At 40.5% G+C, this 14,962-nt stretch overlaps 2 protein-coding genes across 2 annotated transcripts in view; one reads left to right on the forward strand and one right to left on the reverse strand.

The window, feature by feature from the left end:
• Nucleotides 1-978: 978 nt before the first annotated feature.
• On the reverse strand, nucleotides 979-4,220 carry LOC135490015 (serine-rich adhesin for platelets-like). The gene is made up of 8 exons (XM_064775661.1): nucleotides 3,953-4,220; nucleotides 3,527-3,751; nucleotides 2,999-3,236; nucleotides 2,348-2,587; nucleotides 1,907-2,131; nucleotides 1,634-1,758; nucleotides 1,424-1,529; nucleotides 979-1,126 (listed from the first exon to the last, which is right to left on the reverse strand). Exons 1-8 carry the CDS (start codon nucleotides 4,218-4,220, stop codon nucleotides 979-981), a joined length of 1,575 nt encoding a protein of 524 aa, XP_064631731.1.
• Nucleotides 4,221-11,274: 7,054 nt separating this feature from the next.
• The window catches only part of LOC135488941 (sodium- and chloride-dependent glycine transporter 1-like), a 234,830-nt gene continuing 231,142 nt past the window's right edge, over nucleotides 11,275-14,962 (forward strand). Inside the window, exon 1 of the mRNA XM_064773925.1 lies at nucleotides 11,275-11,469. The gene's annotated coding sequence lies outside the window, so the exon portion shown is untranslated. The remainder of the gene's footprint in view (nucleotides 11,470-14,962) is intronic.

Below are 14,962 nucleotides of genomic sequence, written 5' to 3' on the forward strand. Positions count from 1 at the left end.
CCGACACATTTATTCTTCAACAATGACTGGTACACAGTCATAGCATCCTTAGCTCCGTTGAGGTGGTCGTCAGTACATATCTTCATTGTGCCGTAGGCCTTGTTTAGAGCGAGAGCAAGAGCACTAAAGAAAGGAAAAAATCAACGTTATTTCTAACTTTCATACGAATCCCGTTATATTCTGAGGGGGGGGGGGCGGATAAACATCATTACTTGATGTATCGTTATCATGAAATGTGTTAGACTTGACAACTGACAATTGAGAATGAGAATTGAGAATTCATTGCTTACCTACAAAGCTGCGCGAGGTCAGTTTTCCCTGTAATGCCATCGAAAAGCGATCTATCTGCGAAACGTACCATCCAGTCATTAGCAGCTTTCGTGGAGCATAGCGGGTGTTCTGATGATGAAACAAAGCTTAACTCGAGAACAACAGTTCATACATCATAAAATAATAGAGTGAAGAATGATACAAGCATTGACTGTAATCCTTCTATTGAACGCGAACAGATGATCTGTGCGTGAGTAAAAAGAAGGGGACGTGTATGGAGAAGGAGAAGGCGACGGGACGGTTTTTCGACGAATAAAATGACGAAAAATTCCAATTCCTACGTTTTCTTGTTATTCATCAGAAATACAATATGGAAAGTGTTACTTACGAACTGACATTGCTGTCGCTGAAAAAATATTGAAATTAAATGAAGTTAGAAAATCAAGGCATAAAACTTTAACTTCAGAATTGTTAATGTCTGTAGCTTTACGCTTTACGCATTACAGATTAGTATGCTACACGACTGTTTTGATATCAGAAGGAAACGTTAGTAAAATATGTTTTAGTTTCTAACGATGATTTACTGTTGCAGTAAAGGACTCTGGGAGGGCTGAGGGTAGGACATACATAACTAAACGATAAGAATGGTCGCATCACTTTTAAATTTATCGGATCAAAACAGCCACTTGGAATTTCTCCAGGTGAAAACTAAATTGATAGCTTACCACTGCAGGCTTTCTTGGCTCCATTAATGAGTTTGCCCTCCTCCGCAGACATTGAGCTGTAGGCAGCGTCAGCCTTGCAGGCAGCAGTCGCTTTAGAAGTGCACATTCCGGCCGCGAATGCGCCAACTCCCCTGAACACAAATTATCGAGAAACAGTAACATATGATGTTAAACAAAGCCAACCTTCATTACAATAAATTTAATGCGCCGCATCTTAATTTATATATTTTACCAACGAACTAAATTTTGCTCTGTGTTCATTTCTAAAGAATTCTATTTGTTATATATTTTTTCAAAATTTGATCTTACTTGATTTTTTTGTATTACACTTGTATCGTATGAAAATGTTAGAATTGAATCAGTGCAGTATGACTGACGTCTCATTGATCTTGATAGTCCTATCAAGAGTGTAACACCAATGGTCTCACCCGCAGAATGTCGCACTCCCTGCTTTATTCAAGTAAGCTGTAGTCATATCAGCTGAAAGCTTCCTGATACAGCCCATGGCCGGATCCTGTCCACACGCGCTCATGCCTGCAACGAATTTCATTTCAAATAAATACTTTACCATGTCAAAGCAAAGCGCACTTTACCAACCAACGAAGTGCAATAGCGAATAGTTTATAATGCGTTCTTACTTGGTGAACATTGATAATTAGTCGATGCGGTATATCCATCCAGTGAAGCTCTCACACCCTGTACGACGTCTGGATGACAGCCTGCTGTCAAAGACATGCTAGCTGTGGCCATGTTTTTCACCCCTCTGAAAGAAAATGGAATTTCATAATTAAGATTATCAGCTTTTATCCAAAACTCGGCTTTTATGCAAACTATTCCTTAGAAGTTAAGTATCGGTGCGATTTTTTCTTAAATAAATCTCAAGTCATAAATCTGAATGTACTTGCACTCACCCACACACGGAAGCCGTGGGTTTCACAGTTTTCATGGCCGCCACGGAAGCAATGACGTCATCGATACTCTTCCGGATAGCCGTGATGTCACATGTTTCCGTGTAGGCACCACACCCACTTATCTTACTAGCAGTTTGCGACGTGAGGCTGCGAGAAGTCGACCTGTAGATCTCAGGACACCCAAGCACCTGGGATTCTGTGCAACCGTATGCCATTCCCCGTTGCCTGTAAAATAGATCCATCATTTTTATCAATCAATCACTAACTCCTTCCAATCGATCAGCACCAAATGTTTCAAATCCTTGTAATGGTCCTTTGATGAGTTGAATTCTAATTCCAGAGCAGTTGGCCCGCAAAAATTCTATATGTGCATCACCATCGCCACGCACTTTAAACCAAATTATTACGACATCAAAACGAGATTGATATTTGTTAACTTACGAGCATCCAGCGGTTCCTTTGGTGGGGTCAAGGGCAACGGCCTTGAACTTTGACAGACACGACCCAATCGCCCCTTCGTCGGGGCTACACGGTCCCAGGATGGTATTCTTCATCACGGCGGGGCAGGCCGTGCCTATGGCGTTCAAGTTCACCATGTTTTGGTTGTAAGCGTATGCTTGCATTAATGTTGGACACGTAACCAGTTTCTGTGTGAAGGCACTGATGGCCGCTTGAAGGGCACTGTAAAAATGTGTTAGACGTCATCTGTTTCTGTTGATGCTGGATGATACAAGTTTGATCGAGCGTACACTCTCAGAAATAAAGGTTTTTGGGCTTCTGAAGAATCATTAAAGATTTTTTGGCACTCATCGGCACACATATGCGCTTCGTTGATATGGTCGAGGCTTTTCAGCGTTTTTTTTAAAGAAAAGAAACCATTACAAGAGTTTTTACTAGAAAAACACCGGGTGGCATGTGTTGGACGAAAAAACTTCCAAATGCTTAAAAACCTTTCTAACAATATACATTTATAGTATTATCATTATTATATTATATGACAAAATGCAATACAAAATAGACGAATATATTTCTGCATAATATTTTGCCCATATAGTAATGGAATGTTTGCCGATGCTAAACGTTAGTCCTCACCTGCAACCCTGAGGTGAAGGGTTCGCATCCTTCACAAGATTCACAGCTTGGCTTCTCATGTCTTCTATGGACTGCAGCACATCAGCTTCTACACAACCTGCTGGTAAGGTGACAGCGCCAGCAGTTGTGCTACCGCCACTACCAGTGCTGCCTCCACTACTGCTGCCGCCGCCACTGGTACTACTACTACTTGAGCTAGAGCTGCTGCTACTGCTACTACTGCCCCATGACACCCAACCTGAAAATGACAAGACAACAGAAAATGAAAAGAACAATGGGCTGAACTATGAAAGAAAACCAGAAGTGCGACAATATAAACTTGAATCTGGCTACAAAATGGATACCGCCTTTGGTTAAAATAGTATATGGATAATCAATGCTAGGGAACGTCTCGGAATAAGTCAAATGTCCTCTGGTCGTAATTCGTTTTCGGTTGCAAGAACATTGATGTAAACCGGCACTGCTCGAACCTTACACTGGTGTCTGCATCATTTTATTAGATGTGACCAGATGTATTGTTATCGTTACCTTCTTTGGTTACGCATAGCATGTTCGCCCTTGAAATGTAGACTTTCATGGCAGCTACCATCCGGTTTCTACAGAAAGCTGGTGCGGTGGCGGCACAGGCTTGGTTAGCGCTGATGGACCCGCAGAGGGTGGCAACATCCGGGTTTTTGGTTGTTAGCAGTTTGATCAGGCTCTTGCTGAAATCATCAAGGCATTTCGTCGCCTTTCCTGCTGGGCAAGGATCAACTGCAAATAGTGCAACAGACTGGTCATTATATATCATCGACAGTGTATACAGTCATGAAGTATTTGAAGAGAACTATTGGTGGCCCGATATCGAAATTGGATGTAGGTTGTTTTTTAAAATTATACATGCACGTCCAAATTAACAGAAAAGAGCCAGCGGAATTTAAATAACATCATCGTATCAACAAAAATGCAACCTACCCTTTGGAAAAGTGCAAGTGCTCGTAGCACTGTTAAATATTGCTTTCTCTTTAGGATCCACCAAAGTCGTACACATCTTGCTGACATCCTGCATCTCAATCGCCGATACCGCTTTTAGCGTCATAGCTGGACAACCTTTAACCTTGTACTCGCTTGTCATAAGACCGGGGAAGAGCTTGTCTACCTCAGCGCGGTTGCCAAATGCTGTCTTTAGCTTGGTCGAGCATGCATCGAAGTCGGTGACCGTGTCAGACCAGGATGCAGCCATGATTAGAAGGGTTAGGGTGGTTTTTATCTGCGAGAGAAAGCCATTAACCTTTTTAAAGTTTTACATATTAACACGTTGTTGAGAAAAGCTGCCTTTAATCCTGGTTTGATTTGTTCATATGGCCTCCTCCTGTGAAGTATATCACACTTACAAGATGCTTTGGTTTAAAAAACGAACGAACGAACGAACTACTCTGTAAAAATGACCAGAATTAGAGTTGAATTTCTATTATCCAGAAACCGTGTGATGCATACTCCATCCAGGTGTTCGAAGGGAAGACTTAACCAGAAGACTAAACGTTTTAGACCAATTTTTTTCCACCTACATCAGTAACAGTTCCTCCCATGTCGAACGTCATATGCAGCCATAGAATGTTCTCGAAGGGTTTGCATAAGGCACTAGCCGCTGGAAAAGGTATGGAAACGGAAAGTTAGTAAAAAGGGGCTGATGATATTTTACGTTTTCTTGAGAGACTTTACTCGACCCTTGGTTCATTGAAACCTACTTCGCAGAGCAGTAGTGGTACTTGTCGTTTTTTAAAAAGAAAAACAACAAGTTTAGAATTCTTTCAAACACCAGTTGCTTTAAAGAGTGCTGCTTGTCGTTGTTCAAAGAAAGACCTCAGCTGTAGAATTCTTTAAATGTTAGGTCACTATCGTCACTCGCCAAAAGACTCAATAAAAAGCTTTCAAGAGGGCTCAGTGCTTGTCGTTTTTTCAAGAAAGCTGCAAACATTTGGTGCCATCACTGTTATTGCAGGTAGGTAGCTGTTGAAACGGTGTCGACAACATACCTTTTAGATCTTTACCGAGAGCAAAATGTAAAGAATACCCGGCCGTCATCTGACAGAATGCACTTGGGGTGGTTGACGTAGCAAAACTTCCATGGAACTTGAGCGTCTTCATGGCGGAGGCAGCATATGTGACTAAAATTCAGCAGATTTAAGAAGCTTTAGGAAGCCATTCTATGAGAATTTGGCAACATTGCAACATTTACAGTTAAACTAGCCTTTACAAAAAAGATCGCACAGAATGCGTACCAACTGTATGCTTTAGAGACACATTACTTGCCTGGCGCTCCTCGAAAGACACAATTAAAGTCTTTCACGTTATAGGAATAATACTGCGGATTACATGCAAAGTACGAAGCGGTTGTGAACATTCCTGGACTGTCCATGGTAACGTTCTTGCATCCAGTTGCGCTCATGACGTCGATTCCTGGCCACAAAACCAACATGTCTTTTTGGCTCGAAAGAATAGGCTCGATGATGTTCAGACACTTTGTCATGTCCTCCCTCTTAGTTCCACTGATTTGTAACTTGTTGCCAGTCATGACCTGAATGTACGAAAGTGGAACTTATCAAAGTATATATTTTGGAAAGCCAAGAGGGGTCTATTAAACAATTTGTATCAGTTCCAACTCATCATTGGCGTCACCAGATAACCAAAATCCGTGTGCGCTTGTCTTTTTCTTGAAACAATATTTATACATGTAGTTTTCTTTTATATACAGTTTTTTTGGTGAGCTTACATGTACCTAATATCTAAAAAAGATGTGTTAATTTGACTGGTGGATTTGTAATAAACATATTTACCCAGGCCTGAACCAGCCGGAACTGTGTGTTGGCGGGCGGGGTAATCCATGATACAGTCACAGCAAGACCTTTGTCCGTACAGAATCTTTGAAGATTGGACCTGAAACATCACTCGTAGGCAAATCTCTGGTAACGACTTATGCGGGGTATCTTATTGAGGAGCAGTTGCAGATACTTCCATGGATAAACTTTCTGGATTGTTGTGATACTGTGGCGGTGACTACATGGAATTTCTTTCAATATCGCTTGTTTGCAGTTAAAGACCTCAATGATCCAAATAATTTCATTGCTTGTCAATAATACTTTGTCTATATTTGGCCTCAAAAGGCAAGAGAATATGCACATGCATTACAATATATATGAACACACCCCTACCCCCTCTCGCTACGGGGACCTTTAAAGTGTTAGGTCCTGCTACAGGCATACTCACGTGCTTGTAGCTACAGTCACAAACGTCGGCTTCCAGGCATCGAAGAGCTTGGTTCCACAACTCTTATTGATCAATTCGTCGCTGACCCATGATCCACGAATGAATATCACCAACTTGGGTATTTCGACGGTAGTGGCCTGACCAACTTGATAAAAAAAGAGGCGAACACGAGGTACATCAGTGACAACATGCTTTCGTAGTGGAAAGTGACAATGAATCTTTCTGATTGTATTGCTACAGAAGAGAAAATATGTCATGCTCTTCTGCAGTAGTCAAAATAGAAGAAAAGGGGAATTAGCATACACTATAAACGAAACATCGGATTACACATCTCCGACACTCACAGACATAAAGCTTTTGAAAAACCTGTCATGCTTTTTGGCCAACGAAAAATATATATATCCCGCAGAGGTTTTTCAGCGAAGTGAAGAACTGTTAGAGATTTTTCAGAATCTCAAACACCATCAGGAGTATTTCATTTCACCAAACGAACTCTATGGAGTGCATATTGCGTTGGCCGAAAAACCTTTAACGATTTTTCATCAGCTCAAAAACCTTTGTTTTTCTGTGAGTCTATCGACCGAAAATCATGAATCATAACTGTTCTTTATTTTTACAAAAACTTCTCATGCGCCAAAAAAGGTCCCTGAACGACCCCCTTTTGATAATCATGAGTGTACACAAGCCATCGGTCAACAATTCAGAAAAAGAATATTCTATACTTGCTAAGACATATAGCGTGGATACAATGTGCACAACTGTTCCAGGTCAAACCGCCTACCACAATTTGTAAACCGCTCGTATCAAGACCTATCGGTACTTCAACCAAGCTCTTCCAAGTAATTGAGGACCAGAAGTGTAGGGCTACATGGCTTAGTTGTAAACACTTGGGAAGAGCTTCATATCGGATTTGAAGTGTGATAGAGGGCTATACTTGGACGCCAATTTGGTGTGCGTGCGCATACCGAATTCGCCTTTTACCACTCTTCGTGCTCTTCATGCCTTGGTGTCGTCGTCATGGTCAAAGATGCCTGGTTAGAACGTTGTCTTTGTACCAATATATTTCCAATAATTCTTTCCTATCTTCATATCGGATTTGAAGTGTGATAGAGGGCTATACTTGGACGCCAATTTGGTGTGCGTGCGCATACCGAATTCGCCTTTTACCACTCTTCGTGCTCTTCATGCCTTGGTGTTGTCGTCATAGTCAAAGATGCCTGGTTTGAACGTTGTCTTTGTACCAATACATTTCTAATACTTCTTTCCTTGAAAAATCCTTCACGGTTCGTTTGACTCTGATCGACCTGATGTCCCTTTTTTCCTCTTCAACGAATCGTTCCTTGCTGATGAATATTCTTATGAATAAGACTTTTCGAAATATGTTCCCAATGAAATACACATTTTGTATCAGTCTCTCACAGCCCATTTCCGTTTTGTTCTTCCTTTTGCATGCACCAATTTAGATTATGGATGGGTTGACATTTCCCCCAGGAAAACGCGAAGAAGCTTCGAGAAGAGGAAAGCGATGCCAACACTGAATTGAACTCATTTCTTTTTTTGGGTAAAATCTGCCCGTTCTGTTAAAATATTCTGCAGTCCTCAAGGAGCGTTCTGGTGCTGGAATCTCACATACTCTCGATGCTGATTCAAATTAATATCCCTGTTACGGGCCAGGGAAATTGTGTCTTTGACTCATAGAAAGATCTTTTGGCAAAACATTTTGGCAAATTTAATGTGTCTATGTTAATTTGAGTCACCAACGCGAAACTAGGTTACTCAATGCCCCAAAGCCAGTAATAATACTCCAAAGAGAAACTTACCTTCAGAAGAAACCAACATTAATATACTGCTAAAGAAAACCAAAATCGAATATTGCTTCATCGCAGTCATCCTTATCCAGCCGCCTCTCTGATGCCAGTTATTTATCCTAATTCCATAAAACAATATGAAATATATAATCAAATAAGAAATAGATTGTAACGTTAAGGTGTTTGTAATCTAGTAAATGTGTTCGTTTCTCCAACATATGCATTTATTCCGTGTAGACCTGCAACACACTCCGACAACACACTCCGACATCATTGCTCTTTTGTATTCATATGATACAAAATATATAGCCTCGTCCTTGCTCTCTGAGAATACGTCTTGTACGTTGAATATGGGCGTTTGTTTCTTAGTAATAGCTAAGCATCTGCGTCTTTGGTTCCATAAAAGGCCGTGGGATCGTCAGCCAAAAAACATCAAAGGCCCTCAAGTCTGAAGTGGAGTGTTTACAATATCGTTTGAAGTATAAGTTCCCATCCTTGCTCATGGGGAAACATCTTAAATGTCATTGCCTTTATTGTGCCATAGGCTGGTTGGTGTCAGATTCAAGGATATTGAGTTCGACATTTAGATTCTGGATGCACTAACTGATGTACTTATGTAATTATCAGTATATCAATGGATATGATCCAATTTCCTTTTATATATAAACACTGTGAATAAATACGGTGTCCAAACCTGGCAACCCAATTTGATTTAAACTTTTCAAGGATGCAGCAGGTCTCAAAACAGCTTTCTGTCCGAGGTTTTACCAAAGCCCAAAGTTTCATTTGACCCAAATCCCTGCTGTCAGGTTTTTAACTACGACCGAAGGCGAGACCATATTACACCATTTAAAAGAAATCCACTGGACTCCGTATAAGGCTCTTCTTATCGCAAATATCTTCCTTCACCAGATTGGCAGACTTAGCTACCAGAGTACTGGGTTTGTTTGTCGGAGGTTCACTGTCTGTTTATTAGTACCCATGTTCCCCGCTGACTCCACATCGAAAACAAACTTGATTTGTTTGTCGAAGTAATCACTCTTCACATTGATGTGATAACCCAGTTGTCAGGTTTTATACTTACATCGGGCGTTACTGTCCGCAATCATTAAGGGCTTGGTCATCACCCAATCAAAGGACTTTTTCGGATTATTTGTTTTCTTAGTGAGTATTCATGGACTCCTTGATTATATCATATATATAAATTGTATTTTAAACAGATTTGAGCACAATAACTAGCCTGCTAGTTAGTGCTAAACATTTCGGAACATCTGTGATATAGGGACGCCGGGCCGACTTGTTTCTGTGAGGGATGGGGCCTGTCTTTCTACTTGCATTGAGTTCATGTGGAAAAACACAATAAAAAACTGCTGAAAGCTCTGTAAAATTGTCTCCGGGACATTCTTTTTTACGGCAGCAGATTAGTACGGCAGCAGATTAGTGCCATAAAAAATAAAATATTATCTCATTATTACGAGATCATTTCTCGTTATAACGAGATCTTTTCTCGTTATTACGAGATCTTTTCTCGTTATTACGAGATGCGAAAGTGCACGCAACATCGAGGATTAAAGCTCAGGATGAAGCGCGGGCCGAAAAAGGTCCGTACTTTATAGACCCATATACCATCGTCGTGTCCTAACATGCCTAATATGAGGGAACTTCTTGTACGGTTCTATTTCAATCTTGGACTGAACAATGGTGAAAATAACGAGAAAAACATCGCGTAATAACGAGATAACATCTCGTAATAACGAGAAAAGATCGCGTAATAACGAGAAAAGATCGCGTAATAACGAGAAAAGATCTCGTAATAACGAGATAACATCGCGTAATAACGAGAAAAGATCTCGTAATAACGAGATAATATTTTATTTTTTATGGCACTAATCTGCTGCCGTACTTTTTGCCTAAGACAAGAATAATCTTTTTTCAGGGTAATTGCCTGCTTTGTAACAAGGTTACTTCCCAACCATGGCAAATCACGATGACACTTTTGAGATGGCGGGGGATATGACGTGGACTTCCGATATCGATTTTGTAAATATACATGCAGGCCTACTTTATTTCTTGGTCAACTGAACTGATGTCAGGTGCAAGTTCAAACCCCATAAGACCCAAAATTGAAGTCCGCACGCAGTTAAATTATTGGATTACGACTCAAACTAAACCCTCTTATTTGTGCGGTGTCCTTTGTCGTTTCAGGATTAATACAAGATTTGAAATACAGCTTGGTCGAATTTGGGCGACGACATGGGCGAAGTTGAGTAATTTCTTGGAACGCTCCATGGACGGGTAGTTTTGAAAGAAGATGCAGAAACGCAGAAACAAATTACAGAAACGCAAAAATATAGAAACGAAACGGAATAGGTTTCCATAAGCCTTGGAATGATTTGCAAACATTGCGGTAGCCATAGGGCCATGGTTCATACGAGATGGTGGGGTGCATGGTGCTTTGGATATGGGGTTCGATTCTCACAGCATGTCTTTTGAAATTGTGTAGAGCGCACTGATTGAATTCTTGAGATGGTGGTGTCGTTCTTTGTCTCGGGCTGCAATTTACAGCCGTTCACTGCGTAAGCAATGTAAAAGCGAGCCCTACACTTCAACCCATGAACGAGCGCTAAGCCCCCATTTCCAAAATTGAACCCATGACCGATCACTTCCCCATCTCAATAGACAGTTGTAAGAATCGCACACATGACCAAAGCACTACACCACCATCTGACCTCGGAAGACTGAATAATGGCCTCAAAGCACTTCACCCATGGTCACATGAACAATCTCATTGAGGCACCACCTTGTGTGCACTTCGATATCAAGGTTTTATGAAACTGTTCTGTTTCGTTTCTGTGTTTCGTTTGTGCGTTTTTGCTACTTGTTTTACAACTACCCCGCGTATCGTAACTAGTTTCTCTCAACTTTTGCGTCTATTTATAGACGCTGGGCGCGCATACAGGTCAATCTGGTTCATAGACGATACTGCAGTGCAGACCCGGGCCGGTAGCCACTGAGTTGAGACAAGTCCATAGTATTGGTCCTGATGCATGCCTGATGATACAGATCAGTATGGTTTTTTAAGGCTAAGGTTTCATGACCTACTTCGTTAAATACCACGTTACTGTTTATTTTCGATTTTTTTCTCGGACGAAATTGTGTTTTTTGTCAGGATCATTGATAATCAATTGTGTAATGATAGGCGACTTGAATTGCGGAGAAAGGAATTATATATTGTGGATTTGTGATATCTTGTACTGAGTTAACTTTCGTGAAGTTGTGTAGATCACTATCGCTGTGGACACTGTACTTGTACTAGCATTCTCCTTAGTATTACCTGTGTCTGTGATCTTGACTTCAACGGCCCACATCAAGATATTGGATCGTGGCGCAATTTGGAAATGAATCCAAGATATTTCGGTGAGTAGGTTTTAAGTTTTGAATTCGTAGAGCGATAGTATAAAGCTCAACAAGCTCTAAAGGCTCTACGCCGTTCATTTTTACTCTAAAATTTGCCATAAAAATTGAATTTGATAATTTCCAATTGCGTACATGTAAGGTAAAATGGGGTAATTGTAGCCCCTTTTTGGCTCGCCGTAGGGGAGTCTATACAACACCGCAGTGTCCGTCGTCCGTCGTCCGTCGTCCGTCGTCGTCGGCCGTCGTCGTCGGCCGTCGTCGTCGTCGTCGTCCGTCGTCGTCGTCCGTCGTCGTCGTCGTCGTCGTCGTATCCTGTTTCAAAAACAGTGGCACGTTTCTTAACCGCTGGGGCTATGAACTTGAGACTTTGTACACAGGACACCCCCTCCCCCCCTCACCCACCCAGGTCAGGTGACCTCTGACAATGAATTTCGGTCCTATCTTATTCTTGACTTGGCCACCAGGGGGCCAGAAGTGGAAACCTAGAAAGTGTGATATCTCTCTGATGAGTGACTCGTTTTCGATAACATTTTTATGGTAGGTTCTCCTAGTAAGGATACATCACATATCATACGGGTTTTTGATTTGACCTAATTTTCAAGGTCTCAGAAGTCAAATGGCGTAAATTGTCTGTTCGAGTGTAACTATGGCACATTTCTTAACCGATAAAGCTATGAACTTGAAATTCAAACTTGAAACTTTGGTTACGCAAGAGATTTCCTGACAGATTCACTAAAATTAGCCTGCATCTTGTAGTGGCACCTCTTCCAATTTTACAGCCTGCAATTTAGGGCACTTAATCTAAAACAATGCTTCTGAGAGACAATGCAAGACTCGTGGTCAGGGGCTACAAATACGTTGGGGTATTTGTAGCAACATTCTCCACACTCAATACTGATCACCTGAACCAAGTTTCAAATTGCTCTGCAAGTGTGGAAAATTCAGACTTGTGAAAAGTCCGATCCCAACTTTTTTTGTGCATGTGGCTGATTTGTTTACTTCTTATAGCCAAAGCTCTTACATAACATGTTCCATAATCCAAAACTATGTTGTGATACTCAAGAATCACCTCTTTCATATCCATGCTTGGGTTGGCTGAATAATTCCATGGTTACCGGAATATGAATCAAAAACATTGCCAGGGGCTACAATTAGACCGGGGCTACAAAAACTCCATTTTACCTTATATACGTACTAAAATTTAAAAAAAATTACATTGTCGTTGTCTAGACAAATATATGATTACTATTGATACCAAGTTTCGGCGAAAATACATGCATAATTACTGCAGTACGGCATTGTGTATGACTACAGTACGGCATGTGTATGACTGCATTACTATTTCCTGACTCACGACTTGTAATACGAAGGGCGTACCCCTATTTAAAGACGAGTTGAGCACGTGGTCCATGGGCGATTTTATAACAATGAAGTGTTGATTTAAAAGTACAGGTCCGAGTCCTTTTTGGTTCAAAATTAGATTAGAGAAACAACTTTAAAGAAATCCGTTCTGGACTTCTCAAATAAAGTCTCAGTGCAGTGTATTTCTAAAAGAGAATCCACATTCCGTGATGCAATGATTGCCTTTTTTACAATCGAAAAAGTTGAATAGTGCAGCATCTAATTTATTGCACTGTGTCAAACCTAGACGTGCTAACGGAACCGCCGATACGCGGCATCAGAACACAGCCAGTGCTTTGGTATGCTTCGTAATGTAGGTGATTTGGTGATGTTTGTTCACGATAATGTTGTAAACTCTTTCACCAGTCTCCCCATTCACTCATTACAGAGGCTGGTAGCCTACTTGACGGCATTTCACTCGTCATGAACTAGATTTGGGGGCGTCGGCTTCCGGTGCCAGGTCACATGTTTTTCACGAAGATGGGTAACCTCGAGCCAATTGAAAAACCAGGAATACCAGAGTGCTCAGTATTGACAGTGCATCCACTGTATGCTCTGAAAATGTACGGCTCGCATCGGGTAATCAACGAGGCCTCCTCGAGCCTCCACTGCGCGTCGGATAGGGTCGAGGTTACCTGGACTATATGTCGACACGATTGTTTCATTGTTGATAGTGACTTTTTTTTCACCAGGCGGGGGAAGTCACTGCTGGCCAAAACAAAGATAAAATCGATACCCCAAGAATAATGTTTTTATCGTCTTTAAAATGATACCATGTAGCAAATATACAATCATAGCTAAATCGTGAATCAACAACTAAAGTGTACCCACTGACCAATATTGCCTTTCAAGCTATGCAACAAGATATCATTTAAGTTTTATTTGCATTGTCTCGAAGATCGGTATTGAAAAACATCAGTTCTTTGAACATTTATAAGGTTTAGAAAATCTGAACGAAATTTCTCTGTGACTACAAGTCTAACTCTTTTTGCAAAGGCTGTAATGTTTTCGAGCGCAGTGTCTGTCATGCATCTTCGTCTGCTGTCGTCTGTCGTCTGTTCGTCGTCGTCCGTGGTCCGTGGTCCGTGTCGTCCGTGGTCCGTGGTCCGTGTCGTCCGTCGTCGTCCGTCGTCGTTCCAATTTCAAAAGCGTCCGCGTTTACAAAATATATTTTTGCAAATTGTAAATTTTTTTACCGCAAAAAATGTGTAAAATGATTAACCACAAGGCAATCGATAAAAAATTACGAATTAGCAGCCACCCAAATGTCAACAATAATAACTAACAGAAACAAAAAACGAAATCATTAATCTTTTTTTGCGTATTTTCTGCAACTTTTTAAAACTTCTCAAAAGAAATTGATGGACAATTTATTTCCCAAATTTTCAACAACACATAATGACAATTATGAATATATTGTAGTATGCCACAGTCTGGATGACTCACTTGAGAAAAATCATTATAGTTTTAAATGTCATCCGCTCAATGTTTGAAAACTACAGTCGATACCAACACCAACCTTTTAAAGGACGTGTACCAATAGTGCTGCCAATGCATGAACCTGGTCCACAAGATTAATCTTTTCCCAAATAATCAAGCAACTTTTTTAATCAACTTTTAAATGATGATTATAATTATTATGACAATGATAGTGATGATGACAATGATAATAATAAAGATAGTGGTGATGATAATGATGATAATAATGATAATAATGCTAATAATATCGAATAAATACCGATAAAAATTTAATACAGCCACATTTTCAGCTTTTTTCACTTTCACCTATGTCGCATTTTACCAGTCTGTTGGTTTCTTTAATTAGACTAAGATCTGAAAAACTGAGCCTTAGATATGAAAACAAGAAGGAAATGTCAGAATCCAAACTCATTATTCATGAATTTCGAATTCTATTAATGTTTACAAAAGAAATTGATATAAAATGAGTGGACCAAAAACATTTGAACTATCATTTGTCTGGAAGTAATAATTTGAAATGATAAAAATATTGAAACCTTGCACAAAGTATGAAGATAATTAGTCGCCAAAAAGCCTGACACTCTGTTGTAAGTTAAAACTAAATACTGGAATT

Source organism: Lineus longissimus, chromosome 6 (genome assembly GCF_910592395.1).
Source record: "Lineus longissimus chromosome 6, tnLinLong1.2, whole genome shotgun sequence".
Taxonomy (NCBI): domain Eukaryota; kingdom Metazoa; phylum Nemertea; class Pilidiophora; order Heteronemertea; family Lineidae; genus Lineus; species Lineus longissimus.